The following is a 27548-nucleotide window of genomic DNA, read 5'->3' on the forward strand; positions in this document are numbered from 1 at the left end:
GCGCCTCAACTTGACTTAAGGAGTTGATAAAATAATCCTTTTTGTTGTTGTTTTAATAGGCTTCATTTTAAGAACTAAAACTAAATCACTGATTTTTAATGGTGGTGATGGGAGTGTGATGCATGGAGTATTTATAGTGCATGTGGCTGAATGTTAAGCTGAAAGTTAGCCTGGACATTGGACATTTAGTCCAGAAGCAAAATGGACACTGGAGAATCGCGAAACGGGCAATTGTGTATGCGAGAATGTTAGGACGAGAGTAAAGGGGATTTTCTGGCGAAAAGAATGAGAGAGAGAGAGAGAGAGAGAGAGAGAGAGAGAGAGAGAGAGAGAAGAAGGGAGGGTGGGAGGGAGGACAACACACACATACACACACACATACACACGCACTTCATATACGAGACAGAGGAGCGGAAACGGGTCGAATCCTACTTCAAATTCTCTTTCCTCTCGGCTTGTCGACCGGGGAAAACAAACCGACCCGAGGCACAGCGAATGGGGATTTACTAATTAACTACTTACCGAGAGATGCACACCTCCTCAGCGCCCTCCCTCCTTCTCATTCAGTTCCCTCGGTCGTGGTTATTAGTGTAGAGGTGCTTCCACGGATCCCGGCTCCGCGCGCCCCCGGATCACACACCAGGAGAGTGAAAGCGCACACGGGTTAGATAGTTTCTACTTTGGACGGTTGGAGAACACGATCAGGAAAGGCTGAGGTATGTCATCCGCACTGTGTTATAAAAAAAAAAAATTACGATGATTTCACAAACTTTTCTCTTTTTTTAAATTTTTGAACTTTTTTGTCGTTTTACAAAATACTCATATTTTATGGATGGATTTTATTTTTTAAAGTTTTGTTTATCATTATTATTATTATTAGGCGTATTTTAAATAGGCTATTTCAACTTAAGTACGAATTGTTTCTTGTTCATGTGTGTGTGTTTAGCACAAAGATGTGTTTTCGTACAATCTTATTAAATTATAAGGAAATGTTACAGTATGACAAATCCTTTGAGTTTTGTGTCATTTTGAAAAGCGCTGACATCCGCGTGCACACTCGCAAACAGTCTCGCGAGCCGTGCGGTCCGTGCCACGTCGGATTAGCTGTTAAGTGTCTCTATTTGTTAACGCTGTTCGTTGAGCCCTCACCTACACGCCACACTATCAATCAGTCAATTAAACAGTCACTCTCACGGCAACTAGAGACGTTTAATGTGGACTAAGCGCCGGGTGTGCGTGTATCCCTTCGATCAGCCAAATGACCAAGCTCAATTTACTCTCACAAGTGCATAACGTGTGCTGCTCCATTCATTCATCCTTGTCATGTTGGCCACTGGTCAAGTGCGAGCGAGAGGACAATATTCACTTTCTACTCATATTTATTTAGATACATTTTCCGTTGCTTAGTTGCGGGGTTTGATTTCTTATGTTCTGGGGCATTTTGGAGTTTTGGAAATGTAGGCTACTAGAATATTAATTATAACTAAAATATTTTTTTGAAGAGAGAGCCATAATGAGTATGTTTATATTTGGTTTATAATATTAGGCATGCAGCGTTTAATGTTGAATATCCTTGTAATTTGTGTGGAGAATTTAGGTTTAGGCCCAGTAATCTGTGACTTGAAAAACTTTTTTTCTGTGCAAAAATTCAGCACATTATAATAAAACTGTTTTTGTAGGAAAACTTTAAAGGATTATGTTCAATATGTACCCCGTTATAAGAGCTCGAATAGGCTGAGCCTGTATTTGATCCATAATTCGGTTAGTATGTTTATAAAAAGTTGCATCAAAATGTCTACCACGGCCGCTCTTTGGTACAAATCCATGTTAGAACAGAGCATAGCCTACATATCTAATCAATTATTACTTACGCAATGTTTTTGATAAGTCTTTATAAATCAAAAAACAGATACTTAGATTTAACCATTTTAGATGTAGGCTTACTGATCTTTAGATTTTTTTTTTTTTTTTTTTTTTTTTTTTAAATCAACCGAAATATTTTGTTTGGATTTGTTAAATTATTCATTAAAAACATGTGAGTTCTGAAAACTCTGGTTGCTTGGGTTTTGTTTTTGCTCTTTTGCGTTTACTTCACAGCCCTGACTCGGCTCATCTCTAAAGTTCGTTGGTAAACATTTGAAGCTTCCAGCACTGCACTAAATCTTGAAAGTGTTGAAGAAAATCATAGAAATGGTTTGAATGTGACTTGTATGCAACAATATTACACTGTAAAAATGTTAATCAAGGTGATGGTTCAAAGAATTCCATTTTTAAAAAACTTTGGTTTTAAATAGAAACGAAAACGAAAAGTTAAGTTTTTTATAGGCTATATATTAATTTTATTAAATAAAATTTATTAAAACTAAGCTTTCGGGTAATAATATTTAGCATATTTTATTTAGAAACGGTTCGTCGATAATTTTGGAAATTTGTTTAATTTGTTAAATTTAAAGTTTGCTTAATATAATAGGCTAGCTTTGAAAATATACGCATCTGCCTATTTTGCCAGAGTAATATTTTAATTTTAATAAGTAATTTTGTTTAATTGTGTGCATTTTTTTTGTGAACTCTTAAAAATAATTATACACGTAATAAGTAATAATATTTTTGTGTACTAGGTGTAATAATAATAATAAATATTATTATTATTAGCCTATTATCATTATCATTATTATTAGTCCGCAAAAATAATTGGGGAAAGGAAAGAAAGTGAAGACTATTAAAGACCCGATTGAGAATCACGGGGATTTTCCACAAGAGTGATTTTGTTTTGTCACTTGATGTAAATATCCCTAATTATCATTTTAAGGCCGTACTCCTGCCTCAGTCCTTGAACACATATAGGGCCTATTGCATCTTCCGAGTTCACTGCATTCTTTACGTGTTTTCACATTATTTGATTTCAATCAAAGTAATTAACCGCAGGATGTCAGTCCACGAATTTGGACAATATCCAGAACATCCATTAATTCAATCACTTGCCCGTCTAAGCCGTTCCTCTGCGTCTCCCTCCTGCGTCTATCTCTCTGTCAATATTTGTAGGAAATATTTCCGACATTAAATGGCATTTGGGGATATCTCTCCTCTCCACATCACTCAGTAACTCCCCCCTCCCTCCACCCCCACTGCCTTTGCTTAGTCCGCGATACCGAAACTGCTCACCTGGCCAACTTTGTTTGGAGTCTCATGCTCCAGCCACTGTAGAAGATAATGATAATATGTAAATATAATAATGTGGCTGGCATTATTGTGTTAATAATAATAGGCAATATTATAACTAGTAATAATGAATAGTAATATAACTATTATTAGGCTACTATTCTAATAACTTCAGTCATTTTAAAAATAAATAATTAGCTTCATACAATTAAACTATTTTAAAGTAGCCTATTTTTGCATTTCGTAAACATTCATATAGAAAACTTTATATTTTATTGTATCGTTAAATATTTGCCCGTCATTTTTTTTATTTGTGAAGCTTCACACTTTAGGTAAGTCACGGCTGAAACTTGTTTTAAAAAAGACTCTTTAGTTAGGATAAAAATACTTTTCAAATTAAACACATAGGCATACATTTTATTTAGGCTATTTTCTCATCCTCCATGTTAGAAAGTTCTTAAAATTGCATTTTTATTTATAATGATAGGTAGGTAATATGAGCGCTACTGTTATAAACGCACTGATTCTCTGACTAAAAAACAAACAAAATATTGAGTTTTATTTAAAAAAAATAAATAAATAAATAAATAAATAAAAATTAATGTAAAGCGAATCCGAATTTTTTTCCCCCCTATTCTTGTCTAATGTCAAACTTCACGTGTCATTTTCGCTTTTAGACCTCTTTTAGATGAACGCGGTTACTGCAACTGACTTCAGGCCAATGGCGCTTTGTATTTTAGTCGTATTCAAAGTTTTACTCTGCACATTACCCGACAGCTTTTTATCCGAAATGTTCGAAAATCTGTGTTTTAAGGTGTAAAAAAAAAAAATACATATTGAATAAAATTTGCAGAACAAAATGACTCTTTCCATTAAGCTTTCCAAATCTCTGCTGTCACATACAGTAGAAGAAGTGATTAATGTTATGAAATGAAGTAACATATCATTCTTACTCTTACAATTTTAACTAGGCTGCTATGTTTGTTAAAGAACAAAGAAAAAGCAGCCTAATTTATCAATAAAAGAGTGGAAAATGATTAAAATGCGTTTTATAAACTTTTTTTTTTTTTTAATTTTTTATCAACAATATATTTTTCCGTTTCAGCGCATCAATTATACTGCACGGAACGGCACAATCTTTGCTCTTCGAATTGGATCAGATAAAGCCCAGAGATTTTCGGTCCATCCTACAGCCCGCAGCCACGGTGCCGGCTCCGGCCCTTGGTTTCCGTCTGAGGCGAGGCCACTTGGGAGTGCCGGTAAGTTCAGCTCCGAAAACAAACACACACGGGTCTGCTGTTATAGCACGAAACACTCGCATCATTTTTCATCTCGCACCTATTTTGCTACGTAAATGATGCGCTGTATAGCCAACACTACTGAGAAACACACATTTGTATTCACTCGCATCGTGAATTTGTTCACAACAGGTTGCCAAACATAAGCACGCTTTCTTCGCAGCATCTGTTATTCCATTTGTAAGAATTGAAATATTGTCACCTGCAGTGAAAATCACTTTTAAAAATAGTTTCAGTATGGATCTCACAAGATGAATGCTGAAATGGTTATACAGTATTTTATCTTTACTATGCTTCCATCTTGTGTTTGTAACCATTAGAATAATAACATATTGTAAAGACAAATTTATTAATTTACAGTTAAATCAGATACACATTTTGTGTTCTTAAGGCAAACTTTTTTTTTTTTTTTGTAGTCTTTATACTAAAAAGCAAAGGCATTTCTCTCCTTTCCTCCCAGTTCCTGCTCTGTCCTTTCTCCCTCCCCACTGTGTTCTTCTTTCCTCCTATCTCGTCCACCTCCCGTGCACCCCTGGTAGCTACAAACTTGTACACAATAATAACACCAATATATATCCATCTATCTCTCTATCTGGCTTGTCGGCGGTGTGGAGAGTGCCTGGGAGCCTGAGAGTAAGGAAAGGTCAGTTAATCGATGGTGCCCAATTTGACAAATCCAAGCGAGTCTTATCATCCGCAGTATTTAGGGGCGATAGAGGGCCTCCGAGATAACTGTTTAATCCTGACGGCAACTGCAAGGGGAGAGGAGGAGATAGAAATGTCCACGAGAGAGAAAGAGACAGTAGGCTTACTAGAAAGTTGCACAGACTAATATAGACGAGAGGGTGTAGGTTAAATAAAAGAGTTCAGAGGTTAGACATATTAGACTTTTGGAACAGACAGAAGAGTGTGGAGAGAGAAAGAGAGCCAAACTATCATTCCTAAATATATTTTATCAGCAATATCAAATAAAAGCCTTGCATGGTTATTTAAAGGGATAATTCACCATAAAATGAAAATTCTGTCATCATTTATTCACTTCATATCATTCTAAACCTGCATGACTTTTGTTGTTCGGTGAAACGAAAAAGGAGATATTGTGAAAAATGTTTTTGGTCCATATAATGATAGTCACTGGGGTCCAATGTTGTTTTGTACCCGACTAACTTTCATTATATGGACAGTTAAAACATTCTTCAATATATCTTCGGTTGTGTTCTGCAAAAGAAAGTCAAATGACATATGCGTGAGTAATGACAATTTAAATTAACCTCACTTTAACATGTTTAGAGAAAAAATAGCTTTTATGATTTTTGATATTAAGGACTGGTAGCAAACACACACTCTAACACTTGTTGGCCATGAGAGGAGCTTAGTCAAGTACACAGCCTCTTGTCCTCTCTCACCATCTCAATACCAGCTCAATGTAATTCGATTGAGATTAGTTGCACTGGCATGACAGCAGATCCCGTATTGCCAAAACACTTAGGAGGCAATGACAGTCTTCCATCGACATGTGCTAATACAAGACTCCACGACTGGCCATGCATCACGACTACAGCGTACACACACACACAGCAGAGGGGTTTGAGTGTGTGTGCACTTATGAGTAAGTGAGCTCATAACTCGGACAGAGCTAGAGATGAAAGTAAAAGATAAGAATACATCAGCGAAGAGCATAAGAGAGACAGAGAGACAAATGGCATAACAGGATTGAGTTATAATGTGCAGAAGAAGCAGAAACTGTGCTTGGGAAAGACGGAGCAATACGGACAGGGAGACTGATGGTGACTGAGGGAAAGTGCGGGAGAGGGAGACGAAGAGTAAGTGGGTTGAGAGGATGGATGAGGACAGGAAAGAGAGAAGGCACAGCTGAGACACAGCAGCTTTACAAGAGCGGAGATTAAGGCAACATGTCCCCGGTCAGTCATTAATCCGGTTTAAAAGCAATTAAGCTAAGACTCTCTGAGAGAGAGACTGAGAAAGAGAGAGCGAGATAAAAAGAGAAGGTGATTATTTTGGGTTTATTTGGCTCTTTAGCACATGTGTATGGAGTAAGGAATAAGAGACAGAACAACCTTTGCTTCAGTGTTTCTGTCTAGCATTGTCTCATTCCTCATCCTTAGTGTGCATCATTGTCATTGATGTTCCAGATGTGTATCACGGGTTGCAGGTCGACACAGGGCCTCACCACATGTGTAATGTTTCTGCGTCCATGGGGAGATTGTGGTACAGATAGCGCTACCACCTGACAGATACACAACAGAACATAAATCACACCTGGAAGCTCTTGCATGCACTCAGAGAGACAGTTTTATCACATAGTCTGTTCTACAAAGTAATTAACAACTATGCAAGCAGGGAAAGGTCAAAGCAGAGAGATGCTGATGGAGAGTGAATTTCAGATTCAGAGTCCCATGATTTTTAAAAAAAAAAAAAAGTATTATTTTAGACATGATTGGGTCTAATATAGTCTTTAAATTGACCAATCATTGTTGGGGAACAGAATTATTAACGTAATTATTAATGTAAAAATGAAAATTATCCCATGATTTACTCACCCTCAAGCCATCCTAGGTGTATTTGACTATATTCCTTCAGACGAACACAATCGGAGATATATTTAAAAATATCCTTGCTCCTCCAAGCTTTATGATAGTTGTGAATGGGGGGACACATTTTGAAGCAAAAAAAATGCATCCATCCATAATCAAAGTGATCCAAACGACTCCTAATAAAGGCCTTTTGAAGCGAAGTGATGCGTTTTTGTGAGAAAAATATCTATCCATATTTAAAACTGTATAAATAGCTTCCGGCGGACAACCGCACGCATACTGCGCAAGTTGACTTGCGCCAAATGAGTAACCCGTGACGTGATGTATGACGCAGGATGTAGGAGTATCGTAAGCTTATACACCTCTCACAATTTAAACAAATAGGGGTGGGCAACAAGCTCAAGCTCCTCTTCTCTTATATCAAAATCCTCCACCATTTCTCTTTAAAATTTCTCGTTTTAGAGTTCTAATTCGTGACCGGTGTTTTGTTTTGCTCTATCCTCTGCGCTTCCGTGTTCATCATTGCATCATACGGCTGTCTGCCGAAAGCTAGCTATTATAGTTAATAAAGTTTTAAATACGGATATTTTGGGATGGCTTGAGTGTAAATCATGGGATAATTTTCATTTTTGGGTGAACTAACCCTTTAAGGCTTTCAGTGATTTTAAGCCTCTTATTTACATATGTCAGGATTGTACGCTATTCAGAATTAAAGTGAAAATGCATTTTCAATTCCAATTCAGTTGCTGAATTCGAATTGAGGCAGCAAACGGGATGTAGAATTGCCATTCCCATGTAAGGAAGCAGAATTCAAATGAACTGATATTCAAAGAAGCTCATAACTAGAAAATCTAGGTTTATTAAGGCAAACTTTAAATGTTGACAAGGCCTTGTTTGAAAGTTTTGAAAAAAGATAGATAGATAGATAGATAGATAGATAGATGATAGATAGATAGATAGATAGATAGATAGATAGATAGATAGATTGATTGATTGATTGATTGATTCCTTTTCCTTAATGTTGCCCAACCCTGACATATGTATTATTGGTTGCACCATTTTTTTATTTCATTTATTTAACAGGGACCATATAACACCAATGTTGTGCCAGAGTTAGCTATAGCTTCTTATAGCATCTGCGGTCCACGTTAGTAATGTTAAATATAAAGAGACAAAGAAAGAGAGAGTTCTTTAAAACGTGACGGATGAAGTCCGTCTCATTTTCCACTTTTCCCGCAGTGAAAATACTTAAGTGTTGACATAGATTTTGTGGAGCGTTGTTCATTGTTGGCCAGGATGGAGTGCTATCGACTGGCTCTTCCTGCTGAGGGATCGCTGTGCAGCCCTGAGGCCAAACCCACAGTGGCATTTAATACACTGCACTGGTGACCATACTGCCACACTGCTCACAGTGTCTCTGTGTGTGTGTGCTCTTATTTACTCAATCACACACATTCTCACTCAAGTTTAAATGCATTCAAAGACTACATATGCAATTCTTCAAAAAGACAAACTGAAAAAGCGAGAAAAGAGACAAGAAGGTCTCTTTGTGAGGGTCCCTTTTCGAATGAGAAAAAAAAAAAAACAAGGAACTGGTTTAGATGTCTCCAAAGTGTAAAGATGTAAAAGGGGACAAAGAAGAAGAAGGGGGACAACATGAGAGAAAAAGATGCCACAAAGACAGCCTCTGGGTAGGATCTAATTTGCAAAAGGGAGGAAGCACAGAAGAAGTTGTTCACTAGGGAGACAGAAAAAAAAGAAAGACAAGGGAAAGACAGAGATACACAGATGGGAAGGAGAAAAGGGGAGGGGGGTAAAATTTCCATCAGGTTTTCAATTGGGGCGGATCAATAGTGTATTAGAGCTCACCTTGACCCCGCGTCTCCCCCCCTCTCCTTACAGGCCAAGTCACTTGCACACACAGCAGGGGGCTGCAGAGGGACAGTGACTGCATTACTGCCTCCCTCACAGCAGCCGAAGTGGCAGAAAATGGCACAATAAAAAAAGGGAGAGAGTGAACGAAAGACTGAGACTGGTGCCTGAGCGCTCTGGGAGGCAGAGCGGCCTGCTGAGCGGTGGTTGAAATTATGAAACAAGCTGATTTGCTAGATTTTTCTGCGTTTATAAATCTCACTGTGCTTGTTCACACACAACTGCATACACGCGAGAACGCTGCAGACTGCGTGTGCAAAGAGACAGTGAACTTCAATCCACTTCGGAGGCGGAGGCAGGGGGCAGCGGGCACAAAGGGATGGGGGGAGAGGTTGAATGAAAAAAAAATTGATCTGGGAATTTAGCATTTAGACACAGTTTACAAAGCGATATGGATGGAAGGCAAAAGAGCACAGGGGACCGGAGGGGCCAGTCACTTAACTTTACAATTGGTCAGCATCACCCAGGCGCCTCAGCTCCAAAATATAGAAATCTCTGTTGGAAAAACTCCTTTATTTTTTGAAGTTTTTTCATTTAATACTCTTCTGTTTGTAGCACAAGTGAATGGCTTTCCTTTGCCGTTTTATGAACTGTTTTGACGATGGGTGATCACTTTGAAATTTATGTTCCTTAGACGACACCGTAAAGACATTATTAAGACTTCATGTCTGCTATCGTTTTGTCGAGACGCTGAGATTGTGCCGCTCAGATGAGAAGTTTTCTCCAGGCGTTTCCTCAACTATTGTTGGCTTCACACTGTTTCGCTCAGTCACACTTGCACACACAGCGACTAACAACAAAACAGAGGTGCGCATGCAGTGTCCCTACTGCTGAAGGGAAAAAAGAAAAAGAAAAAAGGGAGAGAGAAAAAGAAATCGATCGCCGGGGATAGCGGTGCGCGTCGGAGGATCGTATCTTGTCAAAATAATATATTACCCTCATCCCCGGCTGATCGATGCGGCGGATTAGGGACGGAGGGCTCGCTCTCCCCTCCTCTATCTCTCTTTCTCTCTCTCTCTCTGCCTGCCGTTCCTTGCAGTTTAATATTTACCTCCGTGAAGGAACGGGCGCGACGGCGCTCACTCTTAATTGATTCCGACACTTGGGGCTCTGTGCTCGGGCTGCGGAAGAAGGCGGGAGGGGTGGCTGGAATGTAGAGAGTGTGAGAGGGAAGTGGTGAGGAACAAGCAAAAGAAACGAGGGTGAATAAAATAAGGCGTAAAGGTATGAGCTGATTCAGATGCATTTAATATGCATTTGAAGTTGGTACTATATTTAAATATTTTGTTGCTTATATATTTTATATCAAATGTTAGGCAGATAAGAGTACAGAAAATATGAAGAGATGTGAACCTACAAGTTCCACCTCCCATCTTGTAGCCTACAAGTTACAAGATGGCAGATGAAACAGAATGTCCAATTAAAAAAATGAGATGTAAATGAGAAAAGAGAGAAAAGTAACACGGATGATCCAGCAGAACAGATAAAGGAAACGTCCGAGAGAAAAAGATAGACACATTGATGTAAAAAGAGAGAAGAATAAGCGTTAAAAATGGTGACAAAGAAAAACAGCAAAAATAAAATTGCATGCTTTCTGCAGAAAAAGTTCACTTATAGGAGGCATTTCAAGATTCAGTCTTTTTTTTTTTCTTTTTTTTTATAAATTAAATTGATTAAAAGTCACAGTAAAGACTTTTACACTGTTACAAAAAATCAATTTTAAATAAATGCAGTTCTTTTGAACTTTCTATTCATCAAAGAATCCTGAAAGAAATGTATCAGGGCTTCCACAAAAATATTAAGCAGCACAACTGTTTTCAACATTGATAATAATAAGAAATGTTTCTTGAGCCTATAATCACCAAATCAGCATATTAGAATGATTTCTGAAGCACAATGTGACACTGAAGACTGAAGAATATTTCGCAATATTACTGTTTTTACTGTATTTTTGATAACATAAATGCAGTCTTGGTAAGACACTTCTTTCAAAAACATATAAAATCTTACCAACCCCAAACTTTTGAATGGAAGCATACATTTCATATAACATAAATGTCCAGTGATAGGAAGAGATAAATGAGACAAAAGTAAAACAGAGGAGCCTGAAGAACAAATAGAGGGAATGGCAGAAAGGAAAAACTAGACACATTGTGGTAAAGAGAAAGAAGATTGAGGCTGACAAAGATAACAAGCAAAAAGAAACATGCATGGCAAGAGAACAGAGGACAACCATAAAGAGAAAGCAAAAAACAGGGGGGGGGGGGGGGGGGGGGAGAACAGAATTGTGAGGTGACAGAGTAATATAAAGAGGGATAGACAGAAAACAGGAACGATGGAGGGAGACGGAGAAAACAAGAGAGGCACCATATTTTCCGTTGAAGGAACTCAGCTGTCATCTTGTTCCGCCAGCACAGAGCGTAGCTATAAAATACAAGAGCCGGGCAGGCCACACTCAATGACTTATGTGTATATCTAGGCTTTGTCAATATTTCTTTCTGGCTCCCACTCTCTCCATGTTTCTGTCTCTCTCGCAAACACATACGGTGTTATGTGGGTGTCATGTTACTCCCAAACCTGTAGAAAGCCTTGGAAAACGTCTGATGTGATTTTCCTACACATAAGTTTATGACAGTGACAGATATTTGGATTGTTAAAACTGTTTGTATGATGGTGTATTATTTTTGTATGGTGCTCACACCAAATCCAAGGATTTTTAAGTGTAGTTTTATATCTTACATCTATTTTTCCATATTATTCTGATATAGCATTAAAGGGACAATTCACCCAATAATGACAATTCTGTAATCATTTATAATGTTGTTTCAAACCTTCTTCTGCAGAACACTAAAGAACATATTTAGATAAATGAAAGGTGTTGTTTTGGACCCCTTTGACTTTCATTATATGGATAAAAGCAGTTGACACATTTTTCTAAATATCTTCTTTTATGTTCCACAGAAAAAAATATTATTTTCATTTTTGGGAGAACTATCCCTTTATTATATTCCTTGCAGATAATTTCATTCATATCTAAACAACTTCAGGCCAAGGTCCCAGTGCACTCACTATAGGTCAGGCCACAAACTAACATCACATGCAACTCAAGTTGTGCTGATGCTACCAGCACCTAAAGTCTAGCCAATACACAGCCTCTCCTTTCGTGCGTTTATTGGTTTTGAAAACAGACGTACGCCATTGTGAACTATTGTGAAGCAAAGCAGATTGCAAATAAAAATGCTCTCGTACATCCATCTAGCTGACTTGTCGAGTTTCTTTTTCTTTTTGTCTTCGGTTTCCCTTCCATCTCTCTTTGTATATGGGCCTACACACCTCCATTTGCTCTCTCCATTCATCTCCCTGCTGCTCCCCCTCCTTGTTCATCTCTCTCTGTGTTTCCTCATCTCTGGTCTTTATTTACCGGCGCTGCTGCGCTGGCTGTGGCAGCTCAGGGAGCGGTAACAGAAGTGTCAGGTGTCATTATTCGTCTAATTCAGTAATCCGTCATCTCACACTCCCTGTGTGTATGACGTATTATACATGGACACAGCGGGTGTAGTAGGCGCTGTGGTGGAGATTCGATTTGACACGCACAGAGGTGGGCTGTTTGGTTGAGGGGGAAGTGGGGGGGGGATACAAGAGTGGAAATAAGGTCCAGAGTTTGACTGAAGACAAAGGGTAGTAAGAGTTATGTGTGAAAGAGGTTGTGGGTGGCCCTATAGTTTGAAAAACTATTTTAAAAAAATGTTGCTTATTTTATGAGAAAATTTTAACTTAAAGGGATAGTTCACCCAAAAATGAAAATCCTGTCAGCATTTACTCACCCTCATGTCATTCCAAACCTGGGGTGTGTTTGCCATACAACAATGTAACTCGCTGCTTAACTAGCATATTACGATGCATCATTGGAGAAATTACCTAGCTAGTCACAACTGTTTCCTCAAACCAAAGTAACATGGTCACACCTCCGTCGTTTGAACCATGTCAGTTCAGCAATATAGGACTTTACTTAATGACTTCATACACAGGTGGTGGAGTAATATCTTCTGCTAATTAATCGATTCAAGATTGCAGTTAATGTCAGATTACTGCTACTCTAACGAACATGGCATATGAGGACTACTTCACTTTTTTTTGTTCTCGTCATTTTGTTTTATTTGATGTTTGATTGATCGTGGGTTTCCTCTAGTTTACGTCATGCTCAGGGGTTCCCTTACGTAATGATGTTTTATTAACAAAGTTCGGGAGGAACACATTCAAATGGTCTAACTAATCATCACATCACTCCAACCAGCAGTCATCAATCAGCAATCAACATATCTACCCAATCAGCATGAGTGGAGACCTATATATAAAGGCAGTCGATGGTTTTTTGATCATTTTCAGCATCCCTCCACCACCCCGTCTCCTCACACTCGCCTGGTTATTTACCTAAACCAGAAATACAGGGGGAGTACTCTGGGTTCGAGCCAAATACCGAGCTCGTGGCCCTCTCCTCGGACAGCACACCAAATACGCGTACTATTACTCTCCAATACGCATATTAGCTATCTGATTATTTGTAAGTGTGAACTCGTGAAATTATGCACATGCACACTCTTCAAAATTGGTGCTGATAGTTGACACACTGAAATATATAGATTGAAATGTATAGATTTAAATGGGATTAAAGATATAGAATGTACTGAATGATATCTTGCTTACTGTGTCCAAGAGCTTGTTCATAACAAGAAACTATAGTTCTAACAAGGTTGAGAGCTGTAGTTCCAACCACACAAGTTTGCGATGCTGTTTGCAAATGGTCGTTGGAACTATGATTTTGGTAAACAAAACCAAATCGTTGAACTATGTTGGTAATGACGGAAATTCCGGTCATAGTTGATAACAATGCTTTTGGGAAATGCACCCATGTATGACTTTCTTCTGTTGAACAGATATTTTGAAAAATGTATCAGATGTCTATTTTTGTACATACAATGAAAGTCAGTGGGCTCTAGTGTTGTTTTGGATCCCATGGACTTTCAATGTATGAACAAAAAGAGATGAAACAAAATATATTCTTTTGTGTTCAGCATAAGAAAAAAAAAAACATAGAGGTTTGGAACAACTTGAGGGTGAGTAAATGATGACAGAATTTTTATTTATTTGGGTGAGCTATCCCTTTAAGACCAGAGTAGAAGTAAAAATTTATCAGATGATTATTTTTGAGGTTTTTTTACTTGTAAAGAACATTGCTGCAAACTCCAAGGATCATTAAAACAGTGATTGTCAGGGATGGAGTGTGTCCATTTTAAATTAAGAAAGACATGAGCAGCTGCAACACTATTGAAGGGAGATAATATTGGAAACATTGTAATGCTGATTTCACTTGGCTTCTATTTAGATATTAAAAGTAATGAAAATTCAAAAATAATTAACTGATAAATTGTTGTAACTTTTACTTCTACTCTGGTCTTAAGGGCTTTTTCGATCTTCACACAGCTGCAAAACTTTTAAAGAATTCAAAATTCACTTTTTGTGTTCTATGGAACAAAGAATCAGATGTTTGGAGTGACATTAGGGAAATTAAATAATTAAAAAGAAATGAGTGCACTATTTTATATACACTTTTTACACTTTTGCACAAAATATGGACAAACCCATAGAATTTAGGTTAATTTAAACCAACGGTTGGGTTTGTCCATATTTGACCCAAACATAGGGTGAAACAACTTAGCATTTTTTAGAGTGTGCAGTGAGGATAATAAATGCCACAGTAACTCTCCCATAGTCTACAGTCCTGCTAAAATTTTCAAGAGCATTGCAGTCTTCTGTCCTCAGTGCAGCTATGGTGATGAACTATGTCCATAGGGACACAAATAAAACATTTGAGGATTAGAAATTAGTGAACTTTTCAGTGTTCTAAAGGGTCTAAAATGACCAATGCAGTGATGAAGATTTAGATGGTAAAGAAGATGCTATGGTGTCTAAAGTCATGTTGGGCGCACCTGCTCCATCCTGGAGTCTTCTTAAAGAGTTAGTTGCAGTTAGTGATTTATTTCCTTTGCCTCCTTTGGTTTGTCATCAGCAATTTTGGGAACAGTCACATCTGCCAGCTCCTTTTGGGATCTACAGATTTGTCATACTCAAGCCTTTAAAATACCTGTACACCAGTTAGTTTAAGGAGTCTGAATCAGCTAACTCCACATCACATCACCAGAAATTGCTTAGTCTCAATGAAAATGAATGATCTCTGGTTGATTTGTCAATGCAAAATGCTCAATATGTGAACAGCTCTTTACTTGCAACTTTTTACTTGCAATCTCTCTAATTACCATTTATCAGAGACAAAAGGGACACTTAATGCATATCTTAATACATATTGATAATTGCAAAGTCATTACACTATATCTGAGATTTCATTCACATTTTAGTGTGAGACAACCTTTTGAACATATTGGTGGAAGTTTTGGCCTAGTTCAACAGATTACGACCTGAAAATGCACTAAAATTCTAGTGATGTGCTGGTTTGTAAAACAGTCAGTTAACCATCACTCTGGTGTTCAATACCTGTATGACTTCACAGAATAAACAACATCACAGTTTCAAAAGACACATGGGTGAGTAAAAAATTAGGCCTACATAATTAAAATTTTTCTATGAATTATTTCTTTAGGACTCTGATTTGCAAGATTTTCAGGAAACCATGCTGAATTCACACTAAACATAAAAAACAGTTTATAGTGATCCTCAATTTGCACTTAAAATGTTGGGAAATGTTCCATAGCGATATCTAAGGTTCTCAAATATGTTCCTTATATTTCTGTCAGGGTTCGGTTTCCCAAAACAGTAAAGAAATTCACAAATACATCTATGTATAACACGTAAAAAAAATCCGTAAATTAACGACAGCCGCGGATATCTCGTAAATCTATACACAGAGCTTTTTCGTTTCTTCACCAGTTTATCAGAGAGAGAGAGAGAGAGGACAGAACTGTCAAAACATAAACGATATTAATGCATTTTGATTTTTGCAAAGTCATTGTACACAAAATGATATCCGAGAATAAAACTGTTGTAAAATCGTTTTGAAAAAGATACTCGTAGTCTCTGCATATCATGTGACAGACAATAAGTTAAACATTTATCATTTGCTAAACAATGCAGTCTTTTTATTTATAGTTATTCTTAATCAAGATAGGCCTATTACTTTTACCAGAAATATGTGACCCTCCTCATAAATAAATGAAGTTAACGTGTGTGACGCATGTCATCCTCTTCTTCTTTCAATTACAAGTTCAGATCTGCTCCAGTCAGTCACAGATGTCACATTATATTTTTGCGAATTGTCGAGCCCCTTATAATCATCCACATCTCATCTAATCACATTGCATGTGTTTATTTTAAGCCAAATTTATTATTCTCTATGCAGTTGAACATGACCATTCCTGAAACTTAACCAATAGGCATAGCCTACTTATTTATGTTCACTAAAACCTCGACAGATAACATGCGATTTTTATCTTTAATTTCGTACCGTTGTGTTAGGGAGTCCCTGTCCCTGAGATACAGTATTGGTGAAGGTTTTGTTCAGCCCATTTGAACCTGACAGCTCCTGTAACAATTTACTTCTACATGCTAGTCTGGGAAAACCTGAACCCGGACTACAGTTCAGATCGCGTCACAAATGACACGCGCACAGCCACGCGCGTCTGATGGACCTTCTCATCAGAGACAAGATGAGAATTGCTTTGCAGTTACATCATGATTTATGTGCTGATTAATTTAAGAAGATTCTCGGATGGAAATGTTCATAAGTATCAGTCTGACCCAACTCTAATAAACCTACAAAAAACGTATTATTATTATTATTAATAATACTATATTACTGTAATAATAATAATTTGATAATAATAATAATAATAATAATAATAATGGTTTTGCTGGCGTGCTATGCAGAAACAACACCTGGAAGGAGTAAAACCTGCCTATAAGACGTGCTTCCTTTATTGAGAGATTCTTGCTTGTCGGTAATGAGACATGCCGAGAACTTCAAACAAACGGAAAAAAGAAATCCTAACGGATCTCTGATACAAGAGAGAGAGAGAATAAATCAATGTGTTTACTGCGTGCATCTGCCTTCAAGTTTTTTTTTTCTGCAAGACAAAAAAGTTCATCTCTTATTAAAAGCGACTTCATAATCATAAATTTGACAAATGCAACAACAAAAAAATCTGAAGCCACAAGACAAAAGATAAATTACTTCCAACACTGCTAACCTACACATTAGAATAAAGAGTTGTGTGAATGAAAGTAGGATAAGGGCGATAGATAAAACAGCAAAAGTGCAGAGACAGAAGTAGGACTCCGGGAGATTGATAGTGTGCGCTGAGTTCGGGGCAGGGCAGTCACTGTTTTAGCCTTCTGAGTAATCCTACACTTTATCACCATCTTAATGACAGAGAGCGCCAAAGAGGGAGGAGAGCACAAAGGAGAGAAGGGTTAAGTAGGTGTGTATTCACCCGAGTTATTAGCATATGCTTGAGGAGAGAGCGAGGGGAAAAGAGCGAGATATAGAGAGACGTTCTACGAAAAACTAAAGGAAGAAAGAGGATGAGGGAAAGAGCTTCGTGAATGTGCGCGCGCGCGCCAAAGACATGCGTATAGGCCTGATGATGAAAGCTTGATTAAAGTAAATGAGCTACCTGAGCCCCGGACTAACCTCTGTGACGCACACTGTCAAGAAGGGCAGAGACGGATGAGGGAAAGGTGGTGGAGGAGGAGGATGGAGGGAGAGCATAGAGTAAAGTTCAGAGTGAGAAGTTCGTAGTGACTGACGTCAAAACGAGAGAAACGACAGTGAGAAAAGTTGCAGGAAATGCGGCCAGAAAATGTACGTTTCTTTTTTCCCCAAACTAATTGCCTAGCATTACAACAGAAACGATGTTCTTGTTAAAATCCTTTCATTTAATTTCATAGAGGCACATTAGGCGTTTTGTTACAGTAAGAATGCAAAGAAAGGCCATTATTTTGCATTTCTCTCTTGTTTTTGCACTTCTCTTATTAATTCAGTTAATCACGAGACCTTTATTTATTTATTTATTCTTGCCACCCTCTTCCCTTTTTCATCTCTCTCTCTCCAACGATTATCCTGCCGTCTAATTAGAAATCGATACTGTGAAGCCGGCGGGTATTTGCGATGTGTTTGTGAATGTTGAGAACAATTCCCTGGACAGAGGTGGATAGAATAGGAAGAAAAGAAAGCGCGCGCGGGCACTCACACATACACGCACACCACCACTGCCGAACAGAGACACACTTACGGCTTCGAGCTATTCGTTTTTTAAAAAGCTGGAAAAGCACACACTAAACAAGGATAGAAAAGAAGAGCTTTCCTTTTCTGCGCAAGGGACTGAGGCATGGGATGCTTATGCAAATAACGATACGGTGCATGAGTTGATAAGTTGCGTCATCTGTACCAATTAATACACACAGACAAAAGGGACAGTGGAAATTATGCCATTTAATAATGCATTTCATTTAAAGAACTTATACGTAAAGCGTTTCATCATTTTTTAGTCCCGTTTCCATTTCAAAACTCATAAAAATGATTAGCCTACTAGCTTATGCTAAAAATATTGTAGGCCTATTAAAATATAGCCATAGTCAGAGAGTAATTACTTTTGTTATTCACAATAATACGCATTGATTTAAGTTACTTTACAATTTTAAGCTACTTATTTGGCTAGATTAAATAGTGGATTATTTAATTTTGTATAGTCATAATCAGTGACATGGGGTCATAGCTTCTTCCCCTCCCAATGAGATGTGATCTGAAGTCTCTGCAATACAGGAGACGGAGGCGACGGGTTAGCGCTATTATTGCGCTAGCAATCGAAGTTAAACGAATTAGCAGCTCACGACGCCGATGTGGAGAAAAGAAACAGAGAAAAGAATAGGACCGCGCACATTTATTAGTTTAGCTCGCTCCGAATCCGTTTTTCGCCAAGGTTTTCTCTTTATTTGCTCCCACCGTAATGTGTTTGTGTCTGTCCTTGCTTGTGATTGCTATGTCCCTTTTGCAAAATTGTCCTCTCTCTCTTTTTCTCCGTGGGGAAATGTCGATTTAGATACTATATAGCACTTTTCACTCGAGTTGTTTGTTTAAAAGCAGAGCCAGCCATCCACTATTACATTATATTTCATCAACCTATCCGGTGGGGAAGGCTGATTTCTCCACATTTCTCGTATTCAAGTTTGAATCCGTCCTTGTGCCTTTCCACTTGAGCCTCTCATTAAACGTCGCTCTCTCTCTCTCTTTGCTTCGCCATACTCCCTCTCTCTCCCTCATTTATACGCGCCTTGCCCATGGCTATATGATCGCAAAAATGTGTTTACAAAACTCGCTCTCGCACAGATCAAACCGCTCCATCGAATCAAAGAGTTTGAAACAGAGACAGAGGGAAAGAGAGGCTGGAGCGCAGGGAATATGAGCAGGGGCCCGTTCGTGTGTAATCTTTAAATTCTCTATGTGTCTTGTGTGTGAGACTGTTTGTGTGTATGTGTGTTGGTTTCTGTGTTTTCATATTTTTGAATATGAGAAGGAGATCAGCAGGGGCTAAAAAGAGAGTGAGAGCGTGTGTCCAGCTTGGATATTTACTTGCTTTGGCCAAAACAAATGAATCGTAGATATCGAAAAAACTTTTTATTACACATGCACCTAAACAGGAGACAGAACATTAAATATTGATTGACTAACTACACTGCAAAAAGTGGTAAAGTGCAATTGTTACCTTAAAGATCTGATATTTGTGTGTGTGTGTGTGTGTGTGTGTGTGTGTGTGTGTGTGTGTGTGTGTGTGTGTTCTTAATGTAGGTTGATACGGTTATATCAAATATTTTTAACTTGAATAAAACGATTACGCTTTATTTTACAGTGCCGTAGTTACATTGTAATTACTCAAATAAGTACTGAGTACTATTAATTAACTACTATAGAGTTACAGTTAGGGTTTAGTTTAGGGTTAGTTACTTGTAATTATGCATAATTTACTGTTATAAGTACATGTAGTAACATGTAACTATGGCACTGTAAAATAAAGTGTTACCTTAATTTATGTTACCACACAAACCAGATTTTGTACATTAAATGTTGAAAAAACCCAACAATTATATGCTGCAGTAGTAAGATATTCTTTTTCTAAAAGTGAATAGTCATTCATGTACTAATATATAAATGTTGATAGAAATAGTCAAAGTTGTGCAAGGAAGACGTGATGTCACCATGTTCAGAGGGAACAAGACAAAGCAAAAATGCCATTTCAGACTGATTCTAGCGAAATGAGGTTTCACATACATTTTCTGACGCATAGCAACACAATGATTAGCCTAGATTAATTAGTTTTTGCACAGTGCCAATGGATGAAATTGAAGCAGTTATTAGAAGGCTGCGTTAAGAAAGTGAACAGTAAGTTTAATTAGTAGAACAGTTTGTCAAGCCAACATAAATAGAAGGTAAGGGGACAGAAGAAATGTGTGTGAGGGAGAGAGAGAGAGAGAGAGAATGAAGGGGTAACGAGGGATGAGGGGGCAGACAGACAGGCATGTGGAGCGATTATAGCAGGGTTTATGTATGAGCTATTGATTGAGTCGGTGGTGACTTCTTGAGTGGTTAATTCGGGAAGTGAGAGCGATAGAGAGAGTAACTCACTGACCAGAGGGAGGAGGGATAAAGAGAGGGGGATAGCAAATAAGAAATGTGCAATAGCTGTTTAGCTTCTGTCTTGTACAATAGGCTAGGCTAAATTTATGATAAAGACATATGAAGGACACATAAATCAGCAGGATTCATTAGCCTAACTGGTTGCTTCTTTTTTTAGAGTGATTTTATGGAGAATCATCTGTTCAAATGCACACTGGAATTGCTGTGATCTCAAGACCTTGAGCAGTCTGCACTTCACTTTTTCACCACTCTCTCTTTCACCAAATACTTCTATTAATTAGCTTTCCACACTTTTTAAATTAACGTCAAGCAGAGCCAAAAAGTTCCCTGGTGCACCATTTAAATAATAATTTGAATCAGAATTAACGTGTTTTGGGTTTTCGCGTAAAATTGATTTTTAAAAATGTACAAAGGGATATACAAACATTGAGATTTCAATTATGACGGCAGTGAAACTCACTTGTGTAACTTATACGTCTACTGAGGGAAATTAGTGAAGACTGAGAGATAGGCTACATTAAAGGACAGGTTTCTTGAGTTACCACAGTCTTCATATAGGCTGACTTGTAGTAAAAACATATGCTGAAATGGCTAAATTAGCTTGTTTGTCTTGTTTATGTATGACAGGGCGTTATATTACCTGCTCATTGAAGGGAAGTAAACAATCGTGGACAATACGTTATGATGTCACCTCACAGGATGACGGCAGATGTAACGAAGTACGAGCGGCGCGCGTATTTGTGTGAAGTTTAAGGTCCGCTCGCTCTCCCGCGCATTTTCCTCTTTCTCTTCCCTTCTCTCTTCCCTCTCGCGCAGGTTTTGATCTCTCAGCCGCGAGATCAAAGGCGCTCTCTGGCTATTAGTCAGCGAGAGCCATTGATCCCACATCGATCCACGCGAGACACAGCCGCCCCGTGAACACCGTACGAGGCTCCCCAAAGCTCTCCCGCGCGTCGGGAGGGAAAGCGAGCGAGGAGAGAAAAAGAGCTTTAAGGGGGGCGATGTGTGTGTATATTTTTCACTGGCGCGGGCAGAACCAAGCTCGAGCTTTTTCTTTGCCGCGGGACATGAAACAATGAGGCTCGAGCCGGTTTTAATAAAGCGCGCTTTCCCTCCTTTCAACTCTGGCGCGAGGCGGACGAGTCGGCAACGGAGAGCGATCGATAATTAATGACGATGAATAATTTAACCCTATCGATTGATACTTTTTCTCCGTCTTTTTTCCCCTTCTTTTCCTTGTATCTTAAGTCCGATGTTCTATAAGAAACTGATACCATATCGTAGCCTACGCTCGCTCCTATCATCGCTCCTAAAGTTGAGCAAGTTCTGTTCCATCTCTCCCTCTCTCTCTCTTTCTCTCTCTCTTTTTTTTAACCAACTTTCCTCAGCTTTCTCATCCACAAGTGCTGAGCTGAGCACCGCCGAAACTTTCACGGTCTCCTCACCTTATTATCTCAATTATTGGGTTTCGTATCTAAACTTTGCTAGTGTTAGGAAAGATGATCGCTGGTATGAGGAGAGAGGTGTAACACGTCTCACCCACATCACGTAACCAACCAGAAGTTGAAATCACTATCGTGCATGACCACCCTCCTGAGGTGACAGAAGAAACTGTAAGTCTGTGAATGTAAAAATATAAAGCATTCACAGGACAAAAACGATTTTGATGTAAGAAAGTGTAATTTCATATCCATTTGTGATATGACACAATGAATGCACAAAGTTTAGTGGAAGTCAATATTAGATTAATTGTAGGCTACTTAACATTGATTTACACAGTTTAAGAATAAATTCTAAACTGCTTTGATGTGAAGCAGATATGAAAATATGATATATATGTTTGAGACAGTGCAATACAACACACAGGTGTTTAAACAAAAATGTGTTACATTCCCTGGTCTCTCTCTCAAATTGCAAATTCAAATAACTGGCATAACATGAAATGAAACCTAAATTTATTACACTCCCTTTATAGAAATCCCTTACAAAAAGGATCCAAAACTTTTGTAGAGAAATTAATAGTTTTCAGTAATGTGATCAAATGTCCCTCATTTTGCATGCTCCAGGCAAAAGACAAAGATGTCTCATCTGAGTCTTTATGAATACGTATACATCCGTTAAAAATAAAGCTCTCATAGAATTTTGTGAGCCACCTGCAAATATTTCATTTCCACGTGTTTACATTGGAACTGTCATTTTTATCTCGTAGTGTGCACAATTTGTCTGATGCGTCCCATCACGAGTTCTCCATCTTGACCATCTTTCCCTTCTCTTTCCCCTGCTCTCCCTTTTTCCTTCTTCATAACAAACACACCAGCCAGTCCTTCTGTTCTTTGACCCTGAGGCTGTGCAGACTGTCAGAGTAGAGTCAAGAGAAATCGAGAGATCGAGAAAAAGTAAAAGAGGGAAAGAGGAAGGAACAGTGGGGGGGAGAAAGAGAGAGAGGGGCGAGGGTGCTCAGTAAGTCCCTTTTCAGTGGCAGCCCGAAACAGAAAGATGACACAGATACGGAGGGTTTGTTTCATGTCCTGGGAGCAGAGAGCGAGAGGGACAAGACTCATCACATTCCCTCAGTATCTCTGTTTCAGAACCTTGCTGTCCATCTTTTTCACAACTAGAAACAATGTCTGCCATCTGTTACTCAGTTTCTTGTCTTTCACTGTACTCTTTAGTCCACTTCTGAACCTCATCTTTGTACCATTTTATTTTGTGGTCCACCCATAACACAAAATTGTTTCCAGCAGCTCTGTTTTGTCGAAACATTAATGTGCAATCAGCAGAGCTTTTCACAAAATGTAATTAGTCACAGGGGTAAATGTGTTAATTCTGCAGGGCATGGCTATTCCATAATGAATGAGTAATCAATGCCTGTGTTTAAATGTAATAATGTTTATAAAAGCACACTTATTATTTCATACTTAGTGTTTTTGTGCTATAAGATTAGCGCAAATCATTTTTCCACGGCATTGAACTAGAATTCCTTGAATCCCCACACCATTACAAAGCATAGATTTACTAAATGATTAAAAATGATTTAACATATGGTCGGAATATTTAATATTAAACCATGAAATGCCTTACATATATTAACATAATAATCCAGACGAGCAAGCTGAATTTATATATATATATACAGTCCTGTGCAAAAGTCTTAGGCATTAGTATTTTTGTATAGGTGTCAGTATAAGACACATCAGTTTACTTTTCCAAACATTCCTTTTGCCATTAATTGTAATAATCCAGTGAGATTTTTGTATGCACAAGGAGTCTGACAACAGTTGGAACGCTCCATACGGAGATCTGATCTCACCATCATCGAGTCCATCTGGGATTACATGAAGAAACAGAACTGTGGCAACTTGAACTTGATGAAAAACTACCTGAAAAACTATGCGCAAGTGTACCTAGGACAAAAGCTGTTTTAAACGCAAAGGGTGGTCACACCAAATATTGATTTGAATGAGTTGATAGAAGTTAATTGATAAATCTATTTATGACATTTTTTTTAAAAGCATCCTCACTTTACTGCATTTTTTTTTTACATATATATTCCTGTATATATGAATTAATCTGGCTCATCTAGATTATTTTTTATGTTAATATATATGTAAGTCAGATTTAGTGTATACACTGTAATTATTTTCATTATTTGTTATCACAACATTTTTTCTTTTGTCAAATCAACTTCAATAATTAATGTGGTTCAGATAACATAATATTTTGAGTTTCTGTTGATTAAACCAATCGCCTTCATTGTATTAACTCAAATTTTTAATGTCAGTGAACTATATGCAACCAGGTAACTTACTTTTTTAAGTTAAACCAACAATTATTTATTTTACAATGTATATAAATATGATATATGATATAATTTCACTTTTTTCACTGAACATACATATACATTTATATAAATTTACATATATATAATTTTTATTAAAACACATTTATATACAGTCAAACCAAAAATTATTCAGACATTTTTGATATATTTTTACTAGTGGGTGCAGGAGACTATAGTTCATTTATGTAAGCGAGGACAGCAAAATACAGTAAACTGTGCCATATTATACCCAAAATTCTTCATACAGTGGACTACCAGTAAAATTGATAAAAAAATTTGGGACCAAAAATTATTCAGACACTTTGACCTGACCATATTTTGCTTAAGTGTTATCTATGAAGATTAATTTTTTCTGACACAGTTTAACTCTGAGATCTTGTTATTTTATTACCATTTTTTTAAACTATAGTGAATAAACTGTATTAATGAATGAAATGTTCAAGGTGTCTGAATAAATTTTGGTTTGACTGTATATATATATATAATTTTAAATTAAATAAAATATATGTATATATACATATATATTCATTTACTTCCACTTTTTTATTACTTTGATCATATTTTGTGTGCGTATGCTCACAGATGATATAATTGTGAGCATCTGTTAGTTTGTGACCTTGATGTGATTATATGTACCTGTCACAGAAGAGTTTTACTTTCCTCAAGAGTGCATTTGAGCATGTTGTCTTGGGGAACGGTGTTACTTTGTGTTGCCCTGTCCATGTCCATCTTTTATTTCAGAGTTTTTTGTTTGGTGTGTGTGGTGGTTGTGCACTCCCTGAATCAGTATCTTCATATCTAGGAGATTGTGAGAAGATGTATTCCCTTGGCTGCTAGTTATAATGTTTCTGGGGGTGATGGGGAGAACTTGAAAGCCCTGTGCTGCCCAAATCAAAACTAACAAGGAAATGATGGGGGCTCCTTTATCTCTTCACTGGCCTGGAGGGGAAGAGCAGGGCAAAAGAAAGAGATCGAGGGAAAGGGAGGGTGGGGGGCGTCCTGGCTTCCTCTTTGATTTGTAAAAAATGCATTACCTCCGAAATCAAACGGAAAATTACTGAGCGGGAGCAAAACATACAGAGGAGAGAAAGAGAGAGAGTGCAGTTAGGTGCACAGGCAGGTAAGGGTTTCCTTTGATCGGATAGGCTGCCTGATAGGCGCTGAATACAGATTTTACAAATTAATTAATATACAGGTGTGATCTGGACTGGACCAGTTGCACTGTTCTCAAATGGATTTAATAGTGTTAAAGTAGTATCTATTTTTAAGTTGATAGCCTTGTATAGGACTGGCCCAGTAAGTCAAATTTTATAGGTGAGCACAAAGTCTGAAAATCTACTATGCCTTCGCAAAGCAGGTAAGTAAAATACATCCAAGTAAATTAATAAACCAGCTTTCTTGAGTAGGAAAGATACCATACTAAAGAAATAACAACAGATGAATGTTACGAAAAAAAGAGCGAGATGAGAAGTAGACGGTGCGAGGGTGGGGGAGAGCAAGTGGACAGTCCAAAGAGTAAAAGCAACAAAGCATGTGTGTGTGTGTGTGTGTGTGTGTGTACTTGTGTGTGAGAGAGAAGTGCCTGGAGTTAGCAATAATAATTTATACAAACACACCTCAATAATTCACGTTCCATTTCAATGCTGGAGGGAAGATCCAAAATTCACAGAGCATAATTAAATAGAGTGAGAGAGGAGAGGGGGAGAGGGAGAGGCCAGCATTAAAGATACCCTTGTACCGGCTCCTTCTTCTTCCCGAGCTTTGTAAAACAACCTTTATGAAATTGTGATGTCTGAGGAGAGATAGAACTTCTCTAGCCATGTATACTGAATTGCTGCATGGAGAGATGGATCTTTACTGATGCTCCCAGTTGTTCTGATAGCAGATGCAATCTTCAATGATTTTTGATATCCTGCTTTGAAGTTATTTGTATGAACACATGCCCACTGTGGTATGTTTATTTCCTTTTGCTGCAATGTGAACATTTCATGTTGGAAATGAAGTTCAGTTGTAGTGCATAACGTGTGGAAGCTGAAAATGTGCATTTTGGTATATTGATCATTATTACAAAATGTAATGCATTAAAGTGCAAACAGATACCTATGAAAACCTATATGGACTAATTGCTTGAGGGCCTCGCACACTGTCATAGATGTTCAACATGAGATGGGGTCTTTTGAACGTTGCACTTTGTGAAAAAATGCTCAGTGATCTTCTGCATGGCTGAAGGGACAGCCTTCGGCAACCATATTTAAAGAAACCCTTCAAATGAAAAGGCATTGATTGATTTCAGAGGCCACTGGAATGACATGCCCTCATGGTTTACAACAGCATGTTCTGACAAACTGGTGTGTGGTGGGTGAAACAAGTCCATAAGAACATGACACAAATTTGTGGAGTCAAAGTGTTATGCTTTAGCCTTATGTTCTGTGGCCTAACCTAAAATGGTTCACACTCAAATTGTGTTGGTTTGTGTGTGAATGCAGGTGTAGTGGAGGTATGGACTGTAACTGTGTTAGTGACCTGCTGCTCACGCCACCCGTCCCAACCCTCTGGACACCAGGTGAGACACCGGAAGAGGATTTTTTTTCATCTTAAATGTCTTTTTCTTCATTATGCATGACAGGGCAGTAACAATGCATAGATCTCTGATACATATTTAAGCAATTTATCACATGAACAAGAGTTCCAACCAACAGCATGACACAATATGTTATTATACAACAGTTTACTCAACAGGAAGTTAATATTAAGCAACTTACATTTTAGACACAATATGTCCAGTTTCGTGTCTATTTATTGTTCCGGCAATGAAAATCGTTCCAAACGAAGCCAAGGAAGAATTGACGCTGCGTCTCCTAGCAACCCACAGTAGTAGTGTTTCGTTCCTGAATAAATCAGTGTTTTAAACTAATCAGTTGAGTAAATTATTCACTGACTCACTTTAATAGGCTGCGTCCGAAACCTTAGGCAGCTGACTTGTTGCCTCGCTGCTTTATCAAGCAATGACTTCATGCAGTGTTTGAGCACGAAGGTGCTTCATGAAACTGATTTTGGACAGA

At 38.0% G+C, this 27548-nt stretch overlaps 1 protein-coding gene across 1 annotated transcript in view; it reads left to right on the top strand.

The window, feature by feature from the left end:
• The first annotated feature begins 405 nt into the window (after positions 1–405).
• The window catches only part of erfl1 (Ets2 repressor factor like 1), a 36907-nt gene continuing 9764 nt past the window's right edge, over positions 406–27548 (top strand). The window contains exons 1-3 of the mRNA XM_051866384.1: positions 406–716; positions 4265–4418; positions 26973–27049. Of these exons, the coding sequence (XP_051722344.1) occupies positions 26986–27049 (64 nt within the window). The 5' untranslated portion in view covers positions 406–716; positions 4265–4418; positions 26973–26985. The remainder of the gene's footprint in view (positions 717–4264; positions 4419–26972; positions 27050–27548) is intronic.

The sequence above is a fragment of the Ctenopharyngodon idella genome, chromosome 16 (assembly GCF_019924925.1).
Source record: "Ctenopharyngodon idella isolate HZGC_01 chromosome 16, HZGC01, whole genome shotgun sequence".
In the NCBI taxonomy this organism is placed as follows: Eukaryota; Metazoa; Chordata; class Actinopteri; order Cypriniformes; family Xenocyprididae; genus Ctenopharyngodon; species Ctenopharyngodon idella.